Below are 26,427 nucleotides of genomic sequence, written 5' to 3' on the forward strand. Positions count from 1 at the left end.
GTTCTCGTCTTCAGTGGCAGGATACTGTTGCGGCTCACTTGAAAACCTTTGTGCGATAGTGCATCATATGGTCTCGGTTTCCTACCTGGCATCTTCTTTCTTCTCCGACGCGCGCACCGACGGTGAGTGTCGGTGGATGAACACCGCAAGCGGGGATCCTGAGGGACCCCTTTTGAGATTCGGCCGGGGGGTTGATTCTGGATCTACCTCGTACGTGAGGTTAATGTGAAAGTATGAGGTCTAGGCGGGACGGATGATCGTCGGCTAGTAGGAGTAAATGCACAAGGAATTTAGATAAGTTCGGGCCGCACGGAGCGTAATACCATACTCCTGTGTGTCTGATGTGCTATTAATACTCTTGGAATGCCTTTCTCTGAATCTCTGTGTTACAAGGTTTTTTATCTAAGTCTTGAGCTTCGGTCTTCTTCTTGCTTGTTGAACCTCAGTTTGCCTTTTCTTCTATCAGCCTCTTGGACCTTGTCCTTCTACGAAGTGCTCCCCCTTTTATCCTACCGGGAGAGGCTCGGCGTGCCCAGAACGGGGGCACGAGTTTCGTAGGCCATAAATGAAAAGCAATCATTATGGGTATACAGTTTGATGTTACAGGGGTTGAAAATACGTCATTCGGTTGGTCCCGTCGCTCATTACGCTCCAACTTTAGCAGGTGCAGGGGGCCCACCGAGCAGCCGCTAAATATCCTTGCGTGCCCGTCTGGTCAGAGCAGATCTGACACGATCTGACGCGGCAGGGCGGCATGCAATACGCCTCGAGCCCATCGACGATATCTTCAAGCCGTTTCCTTTATGGGCCCTGCAGGGTGCCGTGTGATGGGACCCATCGTATTAAATATCCCCACGCCTTCCTGCCATACGGTGGCAGAGACTGACGTACTCAGTATAGCAGCCGTTGGGGAAGTGGTTGGATGTGACCGGCCACGCTCCCTCTTAAATGCAGCATCGGGCTTCCCACTGAATGACACTTACTGTGAAGCTCTTGTGGGATCCACCAGCAAGGAGCTTCGCAGGTCCTCAGAGACCAACTGTTCATGGCTCCGAGCACCTCCTTCTGGACTTGGCTCTTCTCGGATTATCGGGGAACTCTGGGTACTCGGGGACCAACTGTTCTTGGCCCCAAGCATCCCTCCCGAAACTGTCTTTTCTCGACCCTCGGGAGATGACACCATGTGGCATTGTGCTGTCCTGGCCTCAGGACTCGGGAACCCCTGCTTCTAAGGCCATCTCCAACGGAGTCTCCAAATTTGAGGATTCTAGTGCTACAGTGTTTTGCGGTATACTGTAGCACTAGAAATCCATCTCTAACAGATCCTCTATTCAGTGATACAGTACTGCTACAGTGTTTAGGGATAGAGGATGCTGTAATAGTGATAGGGGATGCTGTAATAGTATTTTGAGGATGAAGATTTGAGGTAGCTGTTAGAGATGGTCTAATCCCCCACGCATGCAGACGCAGATACGCTGTTCATTGTAATGCATACGACGATTACACAAAGCTGCAACACTCTGTCACTCGCTGCTGCTCCCCCACTGGTCTTGTAGCTGTAGTCCACTCATACCTGCAGAGTACTGATTCCTCTCCACACTGTCAGCTCAGCTGAGCTCTCCACTCCACATTTCTTCTTGATTTGGGATGTGATTGGCATCTAATGATCACCACCAACCAGCACCCCACACCCTGACACCACCCTCCTCCCACCAAAACCAAAATCCAAGCTAAATCAGCCACCCCTCACTCTTCTCATCTCACCCCAGAAATAATAAGCCAATCCTTGCCCCCACATTGCCCCCAAATCCAACTCTTTTGGGCCCAATCACCTCCCAAATCCACCTTTTATCATCGCTCCATCCTGTCCTAAATCCCCTCCCCTCCAAAAGTCCGACCTTTTCCACTGCATCCTTTTCAGAGACCAACCTTGGCCAGTGGCCACTTTGATTGCCAGTTTATTGGTCCCTGTAGAAATCCAGCCTTGCGGCACCGCATCCCCTGCAAAACCGCGATCTTTTTGTGTTCATTTTCACTAAAAATCTGATCTTTTGTTGCGCTCAATTCTGCTCGGAATCCGGGAGATCCACCGGTGAGCTGAGCACCAGTAAGAGCTCCGATGTCGGACTCGGAGCTGTCCCAGGGCACGCTGGTGTTCGGGCTCCACCTGTGGGAGCTGGTCGGCATCGGCGTCGGCGCTGCCTTCGTGCTCCTCCTCGTCCTCCTCTCCCTGCTGTGCCTTCTCGCCTCCCGCCGCCGCCGACGCCACCGCCGGCAAGTCCCGGCTACCCCCGTTCTCTACCTCGCCGCCACTGCGCCCAATGGCCACCCCAAGCACCCCGCCAAGCCCGCCAAGGACATCCAAGAAGTGGCCTCCCGCGCTGCCGCGGCTCCCACGCCCCCGGCCAAGGCGCCGCTCGCGCAGGTGCTCCAGGCGCCGCCGCCAGACTCCATCCAGATCGAGACGGGGAAGGAGCACCGCATCACGTTCCCGGAGCAGCCGCCGCCACCGCACCACCAGCGGAGCGGGGGGCCGTCGTCGCGGGGCGCCAGCGGCGAGAGCCGCGGTGGAGGCGGGGAGCCAGGGGTGCCGGAGGTGTCGCACCTGGGGTGGGGGCACTGGTACACGCTCAAGGAGCTGGAGGCCGCCACGTGCATGTTCGCCGACGAGAAGGTGATCGGCGAGGGCGGCTATGGCATCGTGTACCACGGCGTGCTCGAGGGCGGCGTGCAGGTCGCCGTCAAGAACCTGCTTAACAACAGGTACTGATGCTACCTGTAAACTGAAGCATAGCCGTATTTAGAAGCGTGTTTGTTGAATTGTCTTCTCTTTTTTTTATAAAGTGTTTATTAAAGTCTAAGCAAGATGTATACAAATGGTCAATGGAGATGTTGACAATTCAGAATGGGACATTGTGAAAGAACTCGATTAAAACATGACCAAATCGCGTTTTCTTATGGTTCATGCTTAGTGCGAAAGTTTGCTATTTATAGATGAAATTTGTGTCTGATGTGTAATGTGCTTTGTATCAGTGTTTTTCTGTTGCCAAATTTTGTAAAAAGTGATATGCTCTGATCTTTTAGGGGGCAGGCAGAGAGGGAATTCAAGGTGGAGGTGGAAGCGATTGGGCGGGTGCGGCACAAGAACTTGGTGCGGTTGTTGGGATACTGTGCTGAAGGGAACCAAAGGTATCTTCTTAAACGAATATCAGCTTTAGCTCAGATTATGGAATTGTAGACCCGAGTTTATATCATAAATTTCATTTATATGGATCATTTTCAGGATGCTTGTGTATGAGTATGTCAATAATGGAAACTTGGAGCAATGGCTCCACGGTGATGTTGGTCCTGTGAGCCCTCTTACATGGGATATCAGAGTGAAGATTATTCTGGGAACAGCAAAAGGGTATGCATGTTTCAGATAATCACTGTAGGCTACATATTTTTTTGTGACTATCTATTTACATTACTATACTTAATTGTGCAGCTTAATGTATTTGCACGAGGGACTTGAGCCAAAGGTGGTTCACCGTGATGTCAAATCGAGCAATATCCTCCTTGACAAGCATTGGAATGCTAAGCTTTCTGATTTTGGGCTAGCAAAGCTTTTGGGTTCAGAGAGGAGTTATGTCACAACCAGGGTCATGGGGACATTCGGGTTAGACATCAGGACACTAATTATAAAATTAGGATCACACAAGATAAACAAGAACACAGTGGCTTATTTTTATGTTGTTACTTGCAGGTATGTTGCACCAGAGTATGCGGGCACTGGCATGTTGAATGAAACTAGTGATGTCTACAGTTTTGGAATCCTTATTATGGAAATAATATCTGGTCGGGTACCAGTTGATTACAACAGGCCACCAGGGGAGGTTAGTAACGACCTTGCCAGTGCTAAACTAAGAAATCGTGGAGTTCATTTATGAAGTCCGCAGAGTGATGTTTTCAGGTTAATCTTGTTGAGTGGCTGAAGACAATGGTCAGCAACCGAAATTCTGAAGGGGTTTTGGATCCGAAGATGAATGAGAAGCCTACATCAAGGGCATTGAAGAAGGCTTTGCTAGTGGCTCTACGGTGTGTAGATCCTGAAGCTTGTAAGAGGCCAAAGATTGGGCATGTCATTCACATGCTTGAAGTTGATGATTTTCCTTACAGAGATGTAAGTCAAGATGTCATGTGGATCTTTTTAAACTTACTTTTCAGTACTATTATTTGATGATGATTTACATTGATTTTGTTACCCCTAAAATATTATTGTCCGCCAATTCTGAAGCAATAAGGAGTTAAGGACATCATGATGAACACCTTGAGTTTCATACTCATCATTTACAGTTGGTTTCCGGACCAACACTACTTCTTTTTATTAACTGTTCCTGAAGTATCCCTATGGGTCATTGCAAGATATGCGCTGAATTTCTTGTACTTACGTTTTCCCTTGGTTATCACAACATATGGGTTCCCTTGGTTATCACAACATATGGGTTCAGATACCTTCTTTCCCAGTCTGAGATACCCTATCGTTTTTGCTGTAAATTATGTGTGTCTTTGCCTCCGAAGCCTTTGTTAAATGCCAAGTCGTTTTTTCTTAATAATTTCAAAGTTCATTAAAAATTAACGTTTTCAAAATTGCACATACTTATGTTGCTATCTTTTTGTCACTCTTTTGCCAGGAACGTCGAGGTGGCAAAGCTCCAGCTCAAGCAAGATCGGTCGAAACACCTGCCAGCGATCCTGGCGGTAGCAGTGGGAACAACACACCGAAAGATGCACCGAAAGGAGGAGAACCTTTCAAATGGAGACATCAAGAGGCCTAGCCATCAAGAGAGTGTTGCCTATTTCTAATCCTCACGCCTGATCAAGAAGCTGGACGCTGCAAAGTTGCAAACAGCTCATTTGCTGTTTCGCAGTCGGTCGGGTGTTGAACTGCGGAAGGCACCTATGGTGATCATCATGACAGTATTTGTACATTGCCGGATTAATATATTAGCCATAGAGATTTTTTTGTTGGTTTCTTCTGGGTCATATTTATGTGAGAGATGATTTTGTATGATAAAGGCGTGTACCTTGGATGTAAAAGTTTAGCATTGCTATAGTTGAAACCATTTCAGTAGGACTAGTTAGGTGGCCATGCGTTGTAACAGAATTCATATTTTACACAAAACGGTTTCATGTTCTACATAAAACAATTGTTTTGGATTCATATATGCACCAAGCATACGAATTTGTAATAACGGAGTATTTGAAGCATTCTAACATTTAAACAAACTTGCAGGTGAGATTGCTTTCTATAACTTTACATAGAAGAGTATCATCGTCAACTATTGTACTGGTGAAGTATACCTATAATACTAAACATTTTTAAAATCAAGGATCTCATAGACAACATAGAAGCAACTATCAAAAGTACACATATGAAAAACTGCTATTAAGCTGTTCAGTTTTTGTCATTGAAACCAATAAAAACCATAATCTAACAACTAATAACTTCTCAATATCAACTCATTTAACAAAATATATCTTGGCTCCACCCCACGGCTAATACACAAGTGGATAATCCATTGTGATCTTACAATGCTGAAATAACATAGAACAACATGGCGAACTCAAGCTATCGACTCAAGGTGTTCAAATAAACAAATGGAGAATTGCCATAACCTCGCCATGATCGTGAGCTCTGTCTATGACAAAGGGTCTTTACCTTCAAAACAAAATTCACTGGAGGAACAAAGCCAAAATTTCTAACAGTCAAACTGGTTTGCTCATCCTTTAATGAACACAAAAAAGCATAATATAACAGAATAAATGAGTACCATAGTCCAATTGCCATTTTTATTCATCGCCCTATCACAACTAAATAGATTGAAGAATGTGTATGCACCTATGAGATGTTGTAATAGAAACAGACATGCAAATAACAGCAGAATAATATGGAAAATCGGTTCCATCCATCACATATATAACCACAATGATGTGTTGATTCAAGCACATTTGCTCAACACATGACAAATATCTAAATATGCAACACCTGCACACAGATCATATACATAACTGTATGATACAAATTCTTGTACATCATTACAGAATTAAAAACGCAGGTGCACAACCAAGGGGAATTCTCACCATCCTGCGATCACATTGAATGCCCTCGGAAGCAACAGGAATTCTTCTAGAGTAAGCTATATACAATTCTGAAACCTAAACTTTGCAACTAATGTGAGTTACCACATACATGGGTAGGTTGCCCTGTTTGCAGCGGAAATGCAAAATTATTAAGTTATCAATTAGCCCAATTTGCAACCAAAGCAATTGTAAGAATTCGTCAAATCATCAATTAACATTGTTCTTTTATTGAAAGGAACGAAAGCAAGTTGTCTGCGTGTTTCAGAGCTCTTTGCTTATTTAGGTGCTTTCCATTTATCTTACATCACTTGATATTTCCAGAAGGCTTTAGCGATACCCAGAGATAAGCGAATCGGCTTCGGCGAATCCATGGGGTCTGGTGGTCGAACCTGGTTATTACTGAGCCGCCAATATTGTAGTCGCTGATCCGGTGGAGATCCATTGGGGAGAGGACGGGTCGTAGTAGGGAGGGGAGGGCGTCACCAGTCATGCCGATGCGGAGGGAACTGTCATCGGCTCAACACGTACGAGCTCGCGACGACAGATTGAGGCGGCGCAGTCGCACCGCGAGTGCGACATGGCGGCAGGTGGCTCGCGACGGCGGGCGCGCGCGCCGAGTGGGTGCTTCGGGCAGGTGTTGGCGCGACGGCCGTGGCGGCGCGCAACAAGCTTCGGCAGCGCATGCAATGGCGAGCGCGTGGAGTCGGCCCGGTCGGGCGTAGCTCGGGTGCGATGAGCGCGTGGCGAGCCTCGGCGCGGCGGCCGGTCTTCAGGACGGCGGCGCACGGCGGCTTGCGGTCGGGCGCGGTGCTACTGATGCGGGGGCCTGGGCTGAACTGATTCATCTACGGCGGGAAACCGCCCTGCAGTGGTGGCGGCGGTGCGGTTGGGCGGGGGCAGATCGAAACCGGGGGGGGGGGGGGGGGGGGCGGGGGCGCTCGGGAGGAGCGGAAGTGGGACCGTGAGGAGGACCCACCTGTCACTGTCAAACAGAGGGAGTGGACGTTAAATTGGGACTGCCAGGGATTATTCTGCTGGCTTGTAAGACCGTCTCAATCATATTCTATTTATTTAAGTTTTCTTTACGATTTCCTTATTTATTATTATTTATTATTATTTTTATCTCTAATAGTTTTCTTTTGAGAGAATCGCGAAAAGAAATAAGAGAGAATTATGTTCTGAAAGGAATGCTCATGGAAATCCAGTCGTGAAGTGAAACCGTTGGAACGCTGAAGAAAACAAGAATCTATTCGCGACGGGAATCTCACCCGCTAAGGGAAGCCTTTGAGCGTGGCCTAACCACCGTGTTACCTTGCCAACATACTATGTATGTACTATTTATTTTTGAACTATCGCTATATATATTTTTTAAGTAGTATAGATTGGTCCGCGTGATATAGAAACTTGCTGTTGGAACCATCTCCTTGACATATAGTGCTTAGTTTCGATGTCATACCAGTGTGAATGCTCAAGTGCTATGCAGCTTGTGCTGTTCCAACTGATTGGAAGATCAAGAGAGAAAACTCAGAGAAAGGAAAGGTTGTTGCAATCTGAGGGACTGGCTCTACCAGCACATGATCACAAGAGATGATCGGCGTTTGACAAGCAAGGTGCAAGGAAACAAACAACCGATCGCACAGTGAGATGTTCACAAAAATGTCAGGTCCCATGAGCAAGGAGGAAACATTCGGTGCTGTTACTAGAGATGACAGATGAAGGTAGCAATGGTAGATGGAGCCTGTGACGATCCGGGCATTGCGAAACAGATAAGGCAAATTCGATGATGACCAATGATCAAATTCGACTGCAGGACTGGAGAGGAGCTGGACTGCTGGAGCCCAACGAGTGAGGGTCATCTTCGACGTCCCCAACGGAATCGCAGTCCTGACCCTGACGGTCACGGGCTGGCCAAGTGGCCATTGCCGTGCGTCCTACGCCGGTGCCCTGGAGCCTGCCTGGACGACCAGCGCCGACAAGTTGCTGTCGGCGGTTAGGCCGATGTGGACGGACGATCTGGCGATCTGTGTTTGCTCCTGGAGCAAGCATTCTCGATTAACCGCTATAATGTCGTGTAAGTATCAAATTGATATGACAGGCGGAAATAGTCTACCATAGAGCGTTGTTCGGATCCTAGAGCTTCCATTACGACTCACTCTACCATTTCAATTTCGTTTAAGCTCATTTTCCTCTAATCACTTGAAAAAGAAATTGCTTTACGCATGAAATCGAGTACGCCGTAGAGGAGCCTTTTGGCCTGAGTTGGTTAGGGTCTGTTTGTTTGGGTTTTTGTTTTTGTTTTTTTTTAAAAACTGTATTTTTTGGTTTTTTAAAGCTATTTTTTATTTTAACTGTTAAATTTTATAATAATTTTTTGATTTCTCAGTCATTTTGTTAGAAACAATCTTTTGATTTCTTCATAAATTATTTTTCAACAAATTCGTTTGTTTAAGCTTTTTAATATCATGGTGGTGGGCTAGCCAACTCAGATTCGATTCCTCTCTTTTACAAAATTATTGGAAGGGGCATATATCCCTTTTTAAAAAATTGAGTACGCCATGCAGATAATCGTGCCTATATATCGTCCTGGCTGTTCGATGCTTTTTCTAGCATGGCACATGGTCTTTTTCTGCACCCGCGGTGTATATTTCGAGTTGAAAGCTCAAATTCTAAGTTAGGTCATATTTGGTTTAGTTTTTACTGACTTTTACTATCTAGAAGTAGAAAATTGAATTAAATCATTCGTTTTTAAAAACAGCTTTTGGAAAGCAAAAGCAGACAAAAAATGTCATTGTTACTAGAAGCCAGAAGCTGATCCGAAGAAATGTTTCTAGCTTTGTGGGCTATATATTATACATTTTATCCGCATCAAAATTCATCCAAAACATTTTTTCTATAAACAACTTTTCAACAGTAACTTTTAAAAATAAATTTTTAAAAAACCTCAGTCCAAGAAAACACGCATTTACAAGTCCATAGATCATCTCGGTCAGGGGCGAAACCCGAACCGTTGCAACCTAGGGTTTGAATCTAAATTTTCATTAGATTTTACTATATAAATAATAGATTTTCTTATATATTTTTTTAAACCTAGCCTAAACTTGGGCGAGCCAACCTATGTTGATTGTTCAAATCCGATGTTGTGTTTAGGATATATATGAGTAATATTTTGTGGGGGAGGGGGCAGAAATATGAGTTGGATTGAAATTTATAAATGATTGGGTTCAAAATCTGTAGAGAGACACGTTCTCAGAAAAAAAAAAGTTTTGTAGAGAGACGTAGGCCCAACAAATCAGGCCTAAAAGGCCGTGTGGGCCTCACACGACGCAGAACAGGCCCACCCATATGGGCTCATGGAACTGGGCCTAAAAGCCCAGATGCTGCCCCATTTTGACATTTCTACCCCTCACTCGCTCCCCCAACCAAACCCTACACCCCGGCGTCTATATAAAAGCCTCACCCGACCCGGTGCTAGGGTTCTTCTTCGTTCCGCCTGCACTCGCGCCGCCACCTCCCCTCGCCCGAGCGCCCCCCCGCACTCGGTTCCCGAGCGCCCACCCGCCGCCCAGCATGGTAAGCCAGTGCCTGAGGCCCAACCAGCCGCTCCTTCTCTGCTACCGTCTGTTACGGCGTCGGTGCTAATCTCGCGTTTGCTTTCTCGCAGATCATTCCCAAGAAGAACCGCAATGAGATCTGCAAGTACCTCTTCAAGGGTAAGCGATTTTTTGCCCCTTTACTTCTCAGTTGATGTAAAGCATGTGTTGAGTGGTTTGTTCGTATTCCGGAATAGAAAGTTCTTTGATTCTCCCAACGAAACCACTATGTTTTGTGCAAAAGTTGTTTTTCTTATGAAAACGAGAGTAACCTAGCACTTCAAGATCGATTTTTTGGTGCAATTTTTAGCATCCCTGAAATTTAGGAATCAGATGTATAGGCTTAACAGGGCATGTTTGGATCTGATTTGTTGTCGAAATTTGTGCGTGGACAAACTAGAGAAACGAATATATGCTCTCGTTTGTTGTTTGATTTCCAACACCAAGAATTTCACAAAATGCAGAGGGGGTGCTGTATGCCAAGAAGGACTACAACCTGGCGAAGCACCCGCAGATCGATGTGCCGAACCTGCAGGTGATCAAGCTCATGCAGAGCTTCAAGTCCAAGGAATACGTCAGGGAGACCTTCTCCTGGCAGTACTACTACTGGTACCTCACCAATGATGGCATCGAGCACCTGCGCAACTACCTCAACCTGCCATCGGAAATCGTGCCTGCCACACTCAAGAAGTCTGCCAGGCCACCTGGCCGCCCATTCGGCTCTGGCCCACCTGGTGACCGCCCAAGGTATACTTCTTCTCTTGAGGCTCAATGGGGATGCCTGTGAGCTATCTGAAATGTTGTAAGCAAACTTGCAGTATATGACATTGTGTTTGCCACATATTTATGTCTACTGAAATGATTTGAATGTGAAGGATGCTCAAATTAGATACATATGCCATTTTATCTTTTGAAAGTATAATGTAGTAAGACTTTCTTGCGATAGCATCTTGTTGTGATGTGTAATTGTGTATGATTTTTGTTACACTTAGTTCTTTGTTAGGTTATATCTTTTAGGAATGTTGTGGATGGTTATAACGTGGCAAGGACAGTTTTATAGTTTACATCGCAGGCGTTGGTTGTTGCATGAGAAAAAAAAACTAAAAAAAGGTCTCTAGTCAGAATTTTTTATTTTTGCAGTGACAATCTGATTGGATCATAAGGTCTTTTGGTCTTGGATTAAGTACTGTGATTTAGTGTATCATTTGTGCATGTGCTCTTTTGCTGCATTGTGCCTTCTTGGTTTTGCTTGTAAAGTATAAAAAGACAAGTTAGTTTGCTTGTGCAAATAATTGAATTTTAAAAATTACAAAAACTGCTTGTGCACTTGCCTAGGAATTGAGGTCAACTCTTCAACTGTTTTCTCTTTGCCTGTGATGTATGCAGGGGCCCACCTCGCTTTGAAGGGGACAGGCCAAGGTTTGGTGACAGGGATGGATACCGCGGTGGTCCTCGTGGTGCTCCCGGTGACTTTGGTGGTGAGAAGGGTGGAGCTCCTGCAGAGTTCCAGCCGTCCTTCAGGGTAATCACTTGTGTCCTCTAGTGTTTCAGTTTGTTCAATAATTTTGAGTGTAACGAGTTGCAATGAAGATATACCATCTAGAATAATAGCAGATTAATGTTGTCTGGACTACTATGGTATATATCCATTACATTTAGGTGTCTAGACCACAAACTTTTTGGAACACTCTGAATTAAACCGTTTTTATGCATAGTAGTTTAATGCCAGACTTTTACTGTTGGCTGTGCCGTAGCTAAGCTCCCCATCCCGCATAATGCACCTGTTGTAGTCTGCATTGCTCCTCTGCAACTATTCTTGCCCTGCATTGATGTCTTTGCATCATGCAGCGTGCAGCCAAATTAGCAGTTCATGAGGGGAACGCAATTTGCGGGATGTGTGAGGATGGTGTTGAGATAAGAAAATTCTGTTAGAAGCTATTTTCTCTTAGTTGGGAAGTTTTTTCCCTAGATTTTTCTCAGGTTTTAGGGATGTTAAATGGAGGTTGGATTTTTAATACTACTGTAAAAGATGGAGTTGGTGGTTGATGGTCCCTTTGACATCCCACAACCCCTACAAACAAGACCCATTTATCCCAAAGCCTCACCTTGAACTAATATTAATTAAAAAGAGTTAGCAGCAAGATCCCATGTCTGTTATGTGCAGTATTAATATCGATGTTTGGTTTATAATTCTACCTCCATTTTTTATGCACAGTAGTACAATGGCTGTTGTAAAATTTTAGATTCTCCATTGTTTAATGTTTAGCAACTTAGTCTCAAATTTATTTCGCTGATATTTTTACGCCTCAAATTTGCAGAGTTCTGGTGGTAGACCTGGCTTTGGCCGTGGCGGTGGCAGCGGATTTGGTGCTGGCCCGACCTCTTCATCTATGGAGTGAACTTGCCCCTAGTTTGGACATGATGTTTCCCTTCGCGAGAGGCGTTTAATTTTGAAGGACAGTTATCATGTACTAGTTATGTTATCCGGATCGGCAAGTGCTGACACATGCAAAAAAATTTGCTATTTTGGTACCTTTGTTCCAGTATAATATTCTTTGCAAACGCTTTCTGTTTCGTGTTTGTAGTTGTCACAAGTTATACCTTGTTTGCCATCTTGATTCGAGTTTTTCTCGTTCACAGGGTGTCAAGAGCATGGTTTGGCTTACTGAGTTACTGTGAAAATTTAAAAAAAATTGGATAAAATTTATTTGGTAAAATTTGAAATTTGAGAAAAAAATTGTGATTTTAGTTGCTCGGTAATCGGTCGGTTTGGATCGGTTATCGATATATTTTCTTTAATTTTTCGTATTGTCGGTAATTATTTGGTTTTCTGGGTGACTGTTTGGTTTTTTTGATTTATTAAGCGGTTTTTTAATTTTTAGTTAAGTTAAAAAACCTAAAAATTATTTTAATCCTGTAAAATCAATAACTAATATAAATTTATATGATAAAAGAATTTATACTCATAAAAAAGTTTAATTTTTTTTAAGAAATTGTATTATTTAAATCAAGTTAAATACATACTTTACTCTTTGTTAATTTAAAAATCATTAAACTAATTTTATTAGTCTTTTTATATAATCTTATGTCTTTTAAAAATATGTTAACTCATGAATTAGTTATTATAATACGTAGAATTGTGTAAATGTGTGTTACGACTAGATTAATTTATAACTAACTTATTACACTTTAAAAATTAGTGAAATCACTTTTATTAGTTATACTATAATTTATGTAGAAAAAATAATAGTAGATATGAAAAAATTAATTACAGTGTTGTTTCTTAACTTATTCATTTTATGCTTGTGAACTTTGTAAAAATTATAGAGAAATTAATAAAACTCTAAATAAAATGAAATCAATTTTAAAGATTCTTTTAAGATACATTTTACACAAGAAAAATATGTGTTTACACGTTAAACTTTTTCTTAACATGAGTTAATAACTGAGCTGCACGCTTTAATTTTTTTCATTTTTTTAAACTTTCTCCTTATAAAATATGATGCAAATGACATTATTTTAAAAAAAAATCGCAGAAGATCTTAGAATTGTGTCTAGTTTTTTATAAGATTTTTTTGAATTTTTTTAATTCAAATTCAGTTACCGTTCGGTTTCTGAAATCAGACCGAATCGAGATGATTAGTTATCACGATTTTTTTCGATTACCGTCGGTTTTTTAATCCTCGTCAAGAGTCAACACTCTACCCTACTCGGTAGCAGGACGTTTCGGTCAGCCGAGAGCCGAGGCCGGTGAATGTTGTACTTCTGTTGATGTTTCTGAAATAGCTGCTGCTGTTTGTAACAAATGGGGCAAGTATAATCAATCAGCTGGTAGCGTACCGTGTGCAATTGGGCTCAGCGGTCAGGTGGGGAAGCTAAACTGGAGGGAGGAGAGGGCGATGGTCGATAATATTGCTGTCATGGTAGCCTGAATGCCTTCATGCGCGGTTGTCTTTGCTTCTTCGGATACATGAGAGAAGTGTTCATGATGTTTTTGCAGGTGTTCGACCAGTCGAGATGCCAATCATGTTGTCAGACGATGATGCTCAAAGCCCTGCAAGTCCTGCATTTTAGAACCTCCTATGAACAGCGCGCAAATGCCATGCAGTTCGTAGAAACGGTTAGGATTCAGAGTCAAGAGTGGCAACGGGACTGCGAGGGCTTCTCCAATCTGAGTTCCATCTATGTAATGCACTTCTGTACCGTATATTTTCAGCTGTTGCATTACTGCTATGTTACGACAAATCTCACACAACTGTTCTTTCCTTTTGTTTAGATCCTGATCTCATCCAACTTGATTTAAAAGGAAACGAAAATACCGGCAACAGGACGCTAAGCTACGAGCCGAGTCGTATTTTTTTTAATCATTTTTGTTTTAGAGAAGCGGAGTCATGTTCAGTTTCGATCTGGCCATTGGGCTACCTACCAGTTCCGAGGCCCAAATCCGCACCTTAATGAGTCACGGAAACACTAAGCACCCATTTTTAGTCCCACATGGAGGAGCAAGAGCAGGGCGACGGCAGGAGAGGCCAACAAAACTAGAGGCAGAGCACAGAGCAACTCATACCTTTCTCGGCCTTTTGGCTAAGATCAAGTGTAGTATCTGTTCTTATCTGATATATGGACTATGTGTTCATTTTGATATTAAATTTATTTTTTATGGGAAAGAGTCTATCATAGTGGCTTGCCACTAGAGCTCTTATGTGTCGCTTAGGTGTTGCATTACTGCTTGAGCCTGGCACACCCCAACCAAATCAATCTTATGGAAATTTTCAGTCACAATGAGGATCAAACGCATCTTTTAACAACTGGTATGCTAGTGTAACCTAACTAAGGTTCTTGCCGGCTGAAACGAATCTATCTACAGCAAAATCTGACGGGTTTACAGGCACAGAAGTAGACCGAGGAGAGCAGGTAGCAGGACGAGGCGTTGCCATTGCAGCACCGGCGGCGGCCGCCACGCCGCGGCGTCCGACGAGGCGTTGAAGATGCCTTTGGGCGTCCTGCCGTGCCGAGGAGTGCATGTGCCGTTGGCCTGCTCAAACACACCGGCATCTCGTTAATCTTGTTACCAGATCCAGCATAAAATCTGTACTCAGCAGTAAACACTCTGCGGCAATGTTATTGGCAACAGCAAAAGTACACGGCAATACAGCAGCACGTTGTCAAGAGCATGTTGAGCATGCAAAGGCAATTCAGATTTTGGCGCCTCTTGCATGGCATGACGCATGTTTGTTAATGTTACTCGACTTTCAGAACCAAAGTAGAGTCACTATAAAGACCAGTTCGACATTTCACGCAAGCAATGCAAATGCAAATGCAAAATATCTACAGGTTTCTGCAGGAAGGAGGCATTACGTTGCAAGCAGATATGCTCCCGCACCCGCAGACCAGGCCGCCGTTCGCCTTGTCCGTGGCCTCCGCCGCGCCGCCTCGATCGCTCCTCTGCATCCAGAGAAATTCAGAATTCAGAACCACGGACACCGGCACATCGTCCCGACCGTCTTGGCCGGAGTCGATCGAACTGACCTTGTAGAAATCCACGGCGATGAAGTTGGCCCATCTGTCCGCGGACTTGGCGTGGCAGGTGGTGAGCATGTCCAGCAGCTGCACGGAGTTGTCCTTGCACGCCTCCGGGAAGTTTGGGAGGTCCCTGAAGTAGTTCACCAGCACCAGCGACCTCGACAGGTCGTTCATGGCGGCGGACTCCGCGCGGTTTTGGCACGACCCTTTGATCATCCCCTTGCTCCCGTCTGCACATCAAGAACCCATCAGAATTTGCCATGCACGTCGAGGACGATATGTATTTATATGAATTTGATCGTCATAGAGGCATACACTGGTTCTCGACGACGTAGCGCCACTCGTAGGGGATCCCCTCGGCGGCCTCCTTGGCGGATTTCGAGGTGAACACCAGCAGGCGGTGGTTGTCGCGGACCATGTCGCTGAGCAGCGGCCAGTCGCCGCCGTTCTTGGGCATGCGCCAGGCTGGGAAGAGGTACTTGGCGAGGCCCGACGCGTTGAGCACCCTGGTGAGACCCATCGGCGACTCGACGTAGTCCTCGACGAAGACGGTGACCACCTCGGAGGGGTTCCGCGACAGGAAGCGCTCGACCTCCCGGAGCACGTTCACCGCCGGTTGCTGTTGGAACCCAGAGCTCAGAGCTGGTTCGTGAAGGGAAATGCGGCTTGCGACGACAGAGAGAGCTACGGCGCTTACGAAGGCGGTGAAGTTTTGGCAGATGCCGCCGTAGGAGTGGCAGAGCCAGATGTCGTTCCGGAAGTCGTACATGTCCAGCATCAATCCCCTGACGCCGTTCTGCGAAAGAGTGCCATGACAGAATGCAGCAGATGATAGAATGCAGCAGATGTCCTCGGTCGTGAAGTGCAGTCAAGTAAAGTAACGCGCGCAATGCAAGTTTGCACTAGCAATGTCTAACCAGAAAGTCGATGTTATTTAGTGGCGAAACATTTCTCATCAGCTTTGATCTTCACAGAATGCGCGCGAGGTTCCAGCTCGAAATGATGCCAAGGAACCATGGCGATTGGCGAAGCACTGAGCCAATGGTGAATGGCGCTCACGCTTACCACTTGGGGTTTGATTGAAGTGAGACGACACCCAAAAATGACGTGTGAACAAAACTTAAAAATGACGTGTGAACAAAGCTCGCGCGCGCACGGAGAGCAGAGTAACCAAGACTCGGACAGGTTATCCGGCTGTGCGCGCTCCTGCCATGCCATGTGTTCCGTGACCACGCTTGAAGCAACGGCGCGGCTACGCACGCAGCTCCGTGGGAGAAAGGAGGGCCTCCCCGCGCGGCCGCGCCGTCGGGCGTGCCATCGGCGGCCCCGCCCCTTTGCCGTCTTGCGCGCGCAGGCATGGAGGCGGAGCCGAAGAAACGTTCTGTCCTACGTGGTAGTGTCGCGTGCGTGGCGCATCGCCGGACCTAGTGGTCAGCCCGACAAGCGCGAGGACGGCAAGGGAGGAGCAGCTCTGCTCTGCTCTGCTCAGCAGCTGAGGAGGGAGGAGGGAGACGGGGCGTGGTGGGAACCTCACGTTGAGCTGTTCGGTGACGGTGTCCTGCTGGTTCCACGGCGTGGCGATGGCGACGCCCGTCTGCGACCGCTGGCCGAGGCGCGCGAACGAGTTGTGCGTCGTCAGCCACGAGTACCGGTTGAACGGCAGCCCCCGCGCCTGCACAGCACGGCGCAACCCAGAATTCCGTGAGTGGGCGGGGCCGCCGCGGCTTTCCCGGCAATCCGGGCGCGTTTGGCTCGATCGAGCGGGGCGACGGGGTGCGTCCGTACGTACCTTGGTCTGCGGGTCGACGGGGGCGACGCGGGTGCAGCGCGGGCGCACGTTGCCGTCGGCCACGCACGTCTCGCAGTGCAGCCCGGCGTCGCAGTTCCGGTCCAGCGCGCACGTCTCGCCCACCTTCCGGGCAGACACCACGGAGGCGCGGGGGGAGCACAGCAGGAGCACGGCGACGGCGACGAAGGGACGAAGCAGCGGCTCCTCCCTCGCCATGTGTCCTTCGATTCCTGCCGCCGCTGCTTCTGTCCCGCCTGGTGCTCCCGTTCCTGGAGACCAGCAAGGCGGACTAGGTTAGGTAGCTACCGCGCAAGTGTTTGTGTGGCTTGCAAGGCCGGACATGTCTGCCGTTTTCGTAGACGTTTTGTCTTCCCGCCGCTCGCGGATCTTGGCCATTGGTGGGGTACGGTGCTCATCCGCGGTCGGTCCCGCCCGTCATCTCACGGGACGGGACCGGGGGGAGGTGTACGGACGCGGCGAGCAGGTGGGTCCGTCCGGTTGAGGTTGCCGTTGCGGTGGTCCGGCGCTGGTGCTGGTGCTGCCGCGGGTCCAACCGCCAGGTGAGCTGGCCTGGCCGCAATGGGAAAGATGCCCCAACCACCGCTCATTATTCATCAAGATCGTGAGTTGGTTCTTGTGATTACAAGTGATGAAACAAAGGATATCGCCATTTTTGGACCCTTAAGGAATTTGATCGGACCATGATTTTAGGATGTTAATTGGAACTGTGGGTTTGGATACTCATAGGTTCTGTATTTGATGGGTGTAAATTTGGTTCTAGATTTTCGCCTATGGGTTTGATAGGTCAAATACCTGAAATATGTTAAGTTGGACTCGGGTTTTCAGCTTCACCTGCGGGTGATTACGGGTCGCTAAAATCCATGCCCAAGGCCAGGCCAACTCACACGTCTGGTCTCCCTATGCAGCATCCTCGATGCCCAGCCTCCCCACCGCCGCCCCACTTGACCTCTCTGGTCAGTGAGCTCCTCGACCCGACGGGCACTGTCGGTGTATTCAGAACCAGGGGTCCCCAAGTCCCGAGGCCAGGCCGGCCATCCACCATATGTCACCACCCTGCAAGGTAAGAAGAGGCTAAGCCCCGGGAGAAGGTGCTCGGGGCCGCCGTCTCTGGTTCCCGAGCACCCTAGTTCCCCGATGATCCGCAGAGCCCAAATACTAAGAAGGAAGTGCTCGGGAGAGAGTGCTCGGGGCTGCACGTGGCAGCCCCCGAGGACTCGGTGCCCCGAAGGTCCCACCGAAGTGCTCGGGAGAGAGTGCTCGGGGCTGCACGTGGCAGCCCCCGAGGACTCGGTTCCCCGAAGGTCTCACTCAAGTACTCGGGGGAGAGTGCTCGGGGCTGCACGTGGCAGCCCCCGAGGACTCGGTTCCCCGAAGGTTCGCGCAAGATCATTCGACGACCCGAAGGGTCCCGTCGTCAGGGTGTCATCCAGTCAAAGGCCCAATGCCGCATTTAATAGGCACGCGCGGCCTGACATCCCGACATCCTGACATTCTCAGCTGCCCACGCCCCAGTGTCAGACCCTGCCATGCACTGGCAGGAGGGGGGCGTGGGTCCATTAAATGCACGGGTCCCGTCCCGTTTCATCCGGGTGCCTCGGGATAACGTTGCCAAGATCGAAGTGCTCCATCTGCCACCCTGCCATGGCGGAAGAACAAGACAGGGTGGGCGCCCCGGACACATCTGAGGCTGCCCGGCGGGCCCCCTTTATGGCGCCCGAGGGCTTCCACAGTGGCGGGTGGTCGGATGCGCGCCGCATTTCTCCACCGCCCCTGTCACTTCGTCGAGATGAAATGATTACGCCTTTCTCCGTGGCACCTTGGCATTCGCATCCCCTCTTTCCCATTCAGGATATGTTGAGGTCGGCGCGCCTATAAAAGGAAAGGATGGAGAACACTAAAAGAGAGAGGACCCCCCGACGAACAAGACCGAAGGAACCGAAAGTGTGTGAAGAAGAGGACGCAGACGCTCGAACCAGCTCAAGCCAAGCTAGAACACGAGAGCCTCAAGCTCTTTGTAAACGGCTCTCCCCTTAGAACCAGATACATCATTGAAGAATTCCCTTCAAGGATAAATATAGCGCTCACACAGGAGTAGGATGTTACGCCTCCGTGTGGCCCGAACCTGTCTAAACCCCGGTGCACCCACTTTTTTCTCGCATTAGGGCGATCATCTCCCGCCAGCCATCGCATTTGTTTCCGTTCCCGCTTATTTCCCACACAAGCTTTTCCAGGATCATCCCCCCGGCCGAATCTCTAAAAAGGGGTCTCTCGGGATCCCTGCGACAGGAGTTCACTCTCCGACAGGCACACTGTGGGTACGGGTTTGAGTTTTAGTTTTCACCCGTTTGTCATTTCAGTCTCATATCAGATTGAGACTGTCGTGTTTTAGGTCAGACATGGTTTTGCCCCACCTGGCCTCTTGCCGACTCTTTGTTATCCATACATGATTTGGGCACTTGGAACTTGGAAGAGATGGAGGTGTGGTATAATAAGCACTCTCTCTGCCTGTCTCTACTCTTTAGGGGATCGGAGTGCTACGAACACAAATGCAATGTAACCAGCAAAAAATGCTTAGCACTTGAGATTGCGTAATTCAAAACTCAAATTTCACCTTGAAATATAGATTTTTATTAACGCATTTAAACTGTTCAGCTTTAATAAAAAAAGTCTCGAATAGGGAAATTGTGTTTAGCATCGATTTACTCGGAACTTTCACCTAGTATTCAAGAAGAGCGGCAAGGAAGTACAACAAAACTTGTGGTGAGGTTATGAGGCGGTGGCACACTCAGAGTGGCGGTAAGACGATGCATGACAACATCCTTTTGCTTGGCCCATACATGCAACGATTACTTCGAGCAGTGGCGAGGCGATGGCAATGGCATAGACAAGGTACAACGACTGTGGTGTTGGTAAATACATGGAGCATCAACGGGGAGTCAAAAAGATGAGGGATTGAGTGAGATGGTCTAATGGGCGCTATTACAGCGATCTAAGGTTGACAAGGAAATGATACGTCCTTTTCATCGTACTGTTGAGATTAAGGGTCTGTTTGTTTCAGCTAGAGATTGTGAAAAATAGTTTGTAGATTGTGGATTGTAAGAAACTGGATTGTGGATTGTTACAATTTGGTGGAAGGCAGATTGCTGGATTGTTACAATCTGTGTATTGGATTGTAAGAATCCACCTTTTCCAACCAGCTGTTTGTTTCAACTTTTAGATCGTGATCATAATCCAGCTGTTTATTTCAACTTTTAATTTTGATCATAATCCAATTTTTACCATCCGAAACAAACAAGCCTTAAGTTGATACGGATTTTCGCCAACTATGGATGGAGAGATTTGTGCCTAATAATTCCTCATATCCAAAACTATGTTGGTGCTTCATTTATGTTTACTCCATCACGGTATGTGTGATGCCGCCAGCCTTAGTGATGAATCTTAGTAATAATTAACGGTTTGGTGTCTCTACGAGGCAGAGTCCAGGATATTTTATTCCATTATCTAAAGAAAAATGGGATGTAATGTATCTAGCGTACCCCGTAAGAGCTTAGGCGATCAAGGTACCTCACCCTGATGGAGGATGGTAGTATCCATCATTATTTGCTGGCATCCAGATTTGCACAGCCCACTAGTTCACAAAAATGAACTTTGAAGGAGCAATCTAGGCTTTGTACCTGTGAACCTCCATTTTGTACCCCTTTATCCTTGAGAAATTTTACGGTGGTCCAAAATTAATATGAGCCATCTATTTTTAGAGTCCAACGATCCAGATTAGTCAGAATACTACTCATTTTCTACTAGTAGTATAGGTAGTATATGTGAGTAGTATAGTAGTATTAGGGTTATTTTGGGAAGAAAAATACGTTGCATAAAACTAATTAACTGCAGTTATGTGTCTCTAAATAGAGTAATATTTCATTGTTATTTTAACATTTTAATCTGTCTTCGGCATGAGAGTTCATTTGCTACCCATCGGCTAGGGTTAGCGATTCGATGTTTGCGGCGTCAATTTTTCTATTAGCAAAAGCATGATAGTTAATTTTAACAAAATTGCCATAATTACTAAAATATCCAATTATATAGATCGTCGGATTAGATTTATACTACCTCTTACCTCTAGGTAGTATGGACCACCGTAAAAGAGCTCTTATCCTTTTAGATAATCATTTTCAGTTTTTGTGGGGATGTCTCTCTACTAATAATTGCACACCATGATGGAGAGGTAAGAGGAAGAGGGAAAATAGGAGGAGGACAAGAGTTTGCAGAATCTCTCGTACTGATCGATTATCATTACTGAACACATTATACAAGAACTAACAACATCTCAATCGAAGAATTCTTACAATATATATACATTCTCTATGTACTCCTACCTTGAGTCCATGATCATGTCAGCTTACCCGAGTCAGGGCACTGAATTCATAGCGGATTAATTATGTCCTAGTGAGCCATTTGCAATAGCAGGGTTCCTTGCGGTAAGGGCAGCCCTATCGAGTCATAGACTCGAATTTTATGTACAATCCAAAGTTAGTTGTGCGTTAACACAATAATCATCATTCTAAACACCAAGTACACAAAATACATGCAAGGTCTTCTCTGAAACAAAGATGCGAGTGCCAAGTCATCAGGTGGCTGGTTGCAGGGGAAAAAAAAGTGCTGTACAGCGTACACCGTTATTGGAAGTTTGTTGTGAGTTAACATAGTTATCACCATTCAAAGCGAAATGCAAAAGTCTTCTCTTGAAGAAAGATGCAAGTACCAACCAAGTCATGATGTGGTTGGTTGTAGGGAGAAAAATGTCATACAATGGACACTATTATATCAGCTACTAGTATACATCGACTGCTATGCTGCTCTCGTATTTTTTGGTTGAATGTGAACACATGGGCGAGCTTTGCTATTCAAGACAATAAATATGATTTTCAGACATGTGGTATTGTTGTTTATGCGTGGTCAATTGGAAGATAGTCAAAAGGAAACAGGCAGTTGGGTGTGATACCGTTTGTTAATCGGGCCAAGAGAGAGGAGAGAGAAAACGCTAGCGCCACATCAAGCGTAATCGATAGCACGTGCTCATCGTCATTCATTGCTCATATTTGTTCTTCAATCATGCAGATTGTCCTTTGGATTTGAGTTGGCCCAGCTACGGACTGATAGCTTCTGTGTGCTCGGATCAAAATGGACATTCGAAGTGTTGCCGTTATATCAATGCTGTTCTCGCGGTCTCATCTGCCAGGTATGCAAACGCAACTGGCACTCTTGGGGTTCCATCTGAATTTTCTGATGCCTGCATTGTCAATATCTCTGACACATTGGTGTCGAAAGGAATACTGCCCACTGCCGCCTCGCTTTGTGGCCTTGGGATTAAAATTCAAGTGTCATATCAGTGTGTTGGGATGACTACCATTCCCCAAATGTTGCATTCTCCAAATTTTGGTGATGTCACAAGAAGCTGTGCAACCACGCTTTCAGATGATGGCACTTGCAACTTGCAAGAGGTGCTTAAACTCTGGTCTGTCATACCTCCGCCATCTTGTGGGGGAACAAGATAATGTCACACTGAACACCTGCCGTGATGCTGCTTTTGTTGCATTTGTGAGTCAAGGGAATATATCTACTGTTGATGTTGCCAGTTGCTTTTTTAGCGTTCAGGGGCTTAGTTCTCTTCAAGGTTTGCATATTTGATAAAATGAATTTACCTTCCTGTTCTGTAGAATGACCAGTGTCGTTAATAATTTTGTTTGGCAAAAATTCTTTTAGATTCTGTGACCTTAACCATGAAACCTTTTCTTTCCTGACATAAAGGAGTTTGCTTTTAATTATGTGGAGCATGTCGCCTTAAGATATAAGCCTGGCACCATATAGAATCATTTCATAGTTTTTATTTCGATCGCTTGATGCTAGTACATTGCAAAAACACCAAATGACTGCTGTGAACACTGCTTCTATTTCTGTGAAGCAAGTTATCTATGTTAGTACCTTAATATAAATATGTTATAGTAGGTATCCATCTTACTCAAAACATTCAAATAGGCATTTATTAGAACCAATCATCAGGAAAAATCCATATTTCAGATGTATTTTGATGATATCTAGCGCTTGTTGTAAAAATGGTTCATTTGAACATACAGCTTTATTTAATCTGTGTGCATTCCATATTATAAATTGTATTTTGATATATTGGTTGGTAAGGTGAGTAATTTTGTTACCTGAAACTGTGTTCTATTTTATTGCCATATATCTGCTTTTGTTATGCAAATTTGTAGTTGTATTTCTTTTACTTATTGATATGCTGCTTTTGCTTGGACGAGTTAGGTGTATTAAAATGTGTTCTCCTAAAAGTATTTCCTTGTTGTAGTTCAGTAATTCATAACTTGTAACTTTCTCCAAGATGTGAACTTCTCAGTGCTGAATATATAATGCAGTGAACATCTCTGGGCCATCCCCAGCTGGACTTCTCGCACCAGATATTTATCCTAGTCCACTTACAGTGCAAGTTCCTGTAGTGCCACCCAAGCATCATCGCAGTTACAAGCTTGTTCTATTCCCAGCAATTGGGGCTTTGGTTACAGGGCTAGCAGTTCTACTAATGATAGTACTGATTTTGCTAATCCGTAGAAAGAGTAAAGAACTAAAAAAGATTGAAGGAAATAACCCTCTGGATGCTTGGAGTTTCTCCTGTGTCAAGAAGGGCCAAGAAGGTAAGCATTTCATAAGTTGTGATTGTGCTGTTGTTATTCTTTAAGTTAAGGAGGTTAGATTGCATACAGGTGCTAGATTGCATACAAGTGCTGCATATTGGCTTTGGTTATCGTTTATCTGCGGATATGCATGATTTTAGATAACACAGAAACTGATTTATGGCTGTGGGGTTTCATATGATAAGGGAAAGGGGTCAGAATGAGAGTTGTAGCCTCTGGCAAACATGACAGGGAAAACATAAGGCCCTTGTCCCGGTCAATATGTTGGCTACTTCCATGCTGTTCAATTAAAAAAACATCTCTTCTTTATTTTCGTTTTATTTTCCAAATACCATGTAAACATCAATATTTCCTCAATTAGGTACACTTGGTATGCCATTTTGTAGCCATTATACTGAACTGTCAATCAGGAATATGACAAATGATGTTGTGGTCTGATGTTTTTCTTGCTGTAGGTGTACGGCATTATAGTTCATACCATGATACACTAGCTCCTGCAATTTATTGGATGGATTGATATCTGAGGCTGAATCTTCGAATTACTTTACAATCAGAATCAATTCAAGAGTCATTTCAATTTATTTGCCTAACAGGATTGTTTTGCAGGTAATTCCACCATTTTTGGCAGGTTTAGCTACAAAGAAATGAAGAAGGCAACAAGGAACTTCAGCACGGTGTTAGGAGGAGGTGAAAATGGTACGATATTCGAAGTCCAACTAAATGATGGAGCTGTGGGTTCTATCAGACGCATGGAGAGCTGACTGAAACAAAGTCAGTACGATTTTCGTAAACAAATGGAATTTCTTGGGCGGTTGCATCATCGACATATTGTTGGACTAAAAGGCTTTTGTTTAACAATATTTGAGAGGTAATTTTCATTATATTTAAGTTAAGAAAAATCCACCGATTTATGGTTTTTTTTACAACATCCTGTCATCCAGGTTCGAGGTGTATGAATACATGGAAAATGGAAGCCTTAAAGATCACCTGCATTGTAATATGTCATGTTTCGTTCTCGTTCTTCTTATGCTGCATTATTTGTCAAATTATGTGCTGAATAACATTTTACTCTTTGCAGCATCAGGTAAACATCTGCTGCCATGGAAAAATAGGATCCAAATTGCCATTGATGTTGCAAATGCTTTGGTAAGCTTGAGTAGTTCATACTTCATACTAGTGTTCCTTATTGTCCAATGTCGGTGATTGGAATAGTTAGTGCTAGCTAGACTGGTTAGTTCTTTCTTGAAACTCGGTCAGCGTACACCAGCTTCCATCGATCACTACCATGCTTCTTGTCAACTTGTCGTAAGTCATAACACTATATATATATCAGATGTAATGTTAAAGTTTTACGGAGGTGATGATCAACTACTTACTATGAACTAGTTTGGTTGCAGGAGTACCTTCATTTCAACTGTGACCCTCCATTGTAACATGGAGACATTAAGCCTAGTAATGTCCTAGTGGACAGGAATTACCTAGCGAAGGTACTTCATGCAAAACTTTCTCACAATTCAAACAATCCCTACTATGAAGATACTAATTGGTTGCTTTTCAATAGCTTGCCGGTTGCGGTCTTGCACACTGCTCAAGTGTTGGTGATACTAGTGGTAGCTCCACCCCAGTGAATGCCAAGATCAAAGCAACTGCTGGTAAGGCTTTCTGTTGCCAAGTTCTGCTGCCTTTTTGTCATGACATGTCAGACAAGTGAATCAACGCCGCAACTTCATCAATCTGTACAATGTACTACATAATCTTAGTACCGATCTTCATCAGTCTGTACAATGTACTAGTGTAATCTTAGTAGTGATCTCATCAATCTCTCTGCAGGCTACGTAGATCCTGAGTATGTTGTGACTCGGGAGGTGACCCCAAAGAGCGACGTCTACAGCTACGGCGTCCTGCTGCTGGAGCTCGTGACGGGGAAGCCCGTGATCCAGGACGACAAGAACCTCGTGGAGTGGTCCCACGGGCTGATCGGCACCGACTACCGGCTCCACGAGCTGGTCGACCCGGCGGTGGCCGACGCGTTCGACCTGGACGAGCTGCAGGTGGTGGCGGACGTGATCCACTGGTGCACCCACAGGGACGGCGCCGCGCGGCCGTCGATGAAGCAGGTGCTCCGCATCTTGTACGAGCGGTTGGACCCGCTGTCCGGCCGGTTCGCGCGCGCCATGGAGGGCGAGGAGGGGTACTACTACTACAGCGGCGGGCGGGCCAAGGGGAAGGCTGGTGGGGAGGAGCACCAGCATCAGCGCCACCAGGGCGGCGAGGTGATCCATTTCAGCGGCGAGGCAGCGCGGTCGTGGCTGCCGTCGTCGTCGAGCACGTCCAGGTCGCACTGCTGCTGGAGTGCAACTCGCCGGAGCCGCAGTCCCCGGCCCACGCCCCTGGCATGTTCTTTGTCTGAAGTCCGATACGACCGGTGCTGTCCGGTTTTTTTTTTTTTTGGGTTAGTGTAGCTGGTGCTGGCAGCTGCCTCCCATCCGTTGCGTTTGCGTCGACGATTTCTGCAGGCCTGGATGACGCAGTGTCAGTTGCCAGTCTTGAAGAGACTATCCATGGTAGGGATCCGTGCATTGCTCAGGATCACTCTAATGGTGGAGCTACCTCTTATTTAGCAGAAATGAAGGAGAGAGAGGAGTGAGTAAAGTTGAAGATAAAAACTAGTAGTTGTTAG

General features: G+C 45.9%; 3 protein-coding genes and 2 pseudogenes across 5 annotated transcripts; 4 read left to right on the forward strand and 1 right to left on the reverse strand.

Moving 5' to 3' along the window:
- The first annotated feature begins 1,453 nt into the window (after positions 1–1,453).
- Positions 1,454–5,205, forward strand: LOC133889220 (probable serine/threonine-protein kinase At1g01540). 2 transcript variants are annotated; one of them, XM_062329710.1, is made up of 7 exons: positions 1,458–2,763; positions 3,085–3,189; positions 3,284–3,406; positions 3,488–3,658; positions 3,746–3,875; positions 3,953–4,162; positions 4,674–5,205. In XM_062329710.1, exons 1-7 carry the CDS (start codon positions 2,120–2,122, stop codon positions 4,815–4,817), a joined length of 1,527 nt encoding a protein of 508 aa, XP_062185694.1. In that variant the 5' UTR covers positions 1,458–2,119; the 3' UTR covers positions 4,818–5,205. The 2 variants fall into 2 exon arrangements, with proteins under 2 accessions (XP_062185693.1, XP_062185694.1); XM_062329709.1 differs by having other exon boundaries at positions 1,454–2,763; positions 3,488–3,875.
- A 4,293-nt stretch (positions 5,206–9,498) lies between these two features.
- On the forward strand, positions 9,499–12,280 carry LOC133889202 (small ribosomal subunit protein eS10z). Its single transcript, XM_062329682.1, has 5 exons — positions 9,499–9,693; positions 9,785–9,833; positions 10,178–10,460; positions 11,100–11,235; positions 12,032–12,280. The coding sequence occupies exons 1-5, from the start codon at positions 9,691–9,693 to the stop codon at positions 12,110–12,112; spliced, it is 552 nt and encodes a 183-aa protein (XP_062185666.1). The 5' UTR covers positions 9,499–9,690; the 3' UTR covers positions 12,113–12,280.
- Positions 12,281–14,276: 1,996 nt separating this feature from the next.
- Positions 14,277–14,462, forward strand: LOC133889875 (U2 spliceosomal RNA; annotated as a pseudogene).
- LOC133889221 (PI-PLC X domain-containing protein At5g67130-like) lies at positions 14,443–17,372 on the reverse strand. Of its 2 annotated transcripts, XM_062329711.1 has the most exons (7): positions 17,026–17,371; positions 16,771–16,908; positions 15,934–16,032; positions 15,552–15,855; positions 15,243–15,466; positions 15,072–15,158; positions 14,443–14,748 (listed from the first exon to the last, which is right to left on the reverse strand). In XM_062329711.1, exons 1-7 carry the CDS (start codon positions 17,239–17,241, stop codon positions 14,596–14,598), a joined length of 1,221 nt encoding a protein of 406 aa, XP_062185695.1. In that variant the 5' UTR covers positions 17,242–17,371; the 3' UTR covers positions 14,443–14,595. The 2 variants fall into 2 exon arrangements, with proteins under 2 accessions (XP_062185695.1, XP_062185697.1); XM_062329713.1 differs by lacking the exon at positions 16,771–16,908 and having other exon boundaries at positions 17,026–17,372.
- A 587-nt stretch (positions 17,373–17,959) lies between these two features.
- On the forward strand, positions 17,960–26,427 carry LOC133889472 (probable receptor-like protein kinase At1g49730; annotated as a pseudogene).

This window comes from Phragmites australis, chromosome 13 (assembly GCF_958298935.1).
Source record: "Phragmites australis chromosome 13, lpPhrAust1.1, whole genome shotgun sequence".
Classification (NCBI taxonomy): Eukaryota; Viridiplantae; Streptophyta; class Magnoliopsida; order Poales; family Poaceae; genus Phragmites; species Phragmites australis.

Coding starts and splice junctions, on each gene's coding strand:
- LOC133889220 (XM_062329709.1), top strand. CDS start 2,120: ATGTCGGACTCGGAGCTGTCCCAGGGCACGCTGGTGTTCGGGCTCCAC. Junction 3,407..3,487: donor ATTCTGGGAACAGCAAAAGG/GTATGCATGTTT, acceptor TTAATTGTGCAG/CTTAATGTATTTGCACGAGG. Junction 3,876..3,952: donor ACAACAGGCCACCAGGGGAG/GTTAGTAACGAC, acceptor TGATGTTTTCAG/GTTAATCTTGTTGAGTGGCT.
- LOC133889202 (XM_062329682.1), top strand. Junction 9,834..10,177: donor CTGCAAGTACCTCTTCAAGG/GTAAGCGATTTT, acceptor CACAAAATGCAG/AGGGGGTGCTGTATGCCAAG. Junction 11,236..12,031: donor AGTTCCAGCCGTCCTTCAGG/GTAATCACTTGT, acceptor TCAAATTTGCAG/AGTTCTGGTGGTAGACCTGG.
- LOC133889221 (XM_062329711.1), bottom strand. CDS start 17,241: ATGGCGAGGGAGGAGCCGCTGCTTCGTCCCTTCGTCGCCGTCGCCGTG. Junction 16,033..16,770: donor CCGTCACCGAACAGCTCAAC/GTGAGGTTCCCA, acceptor ACTCTTTCGCAG/AACGGCGTCAGGGGATTGAT. Junction 15,159..15,242: donor TCGCCGTGGATTTCTACAAG/GTCAGTTCGATC, acceptor CTCTGGATGCAG/AGGAGCGATCGAGGCGGCGC.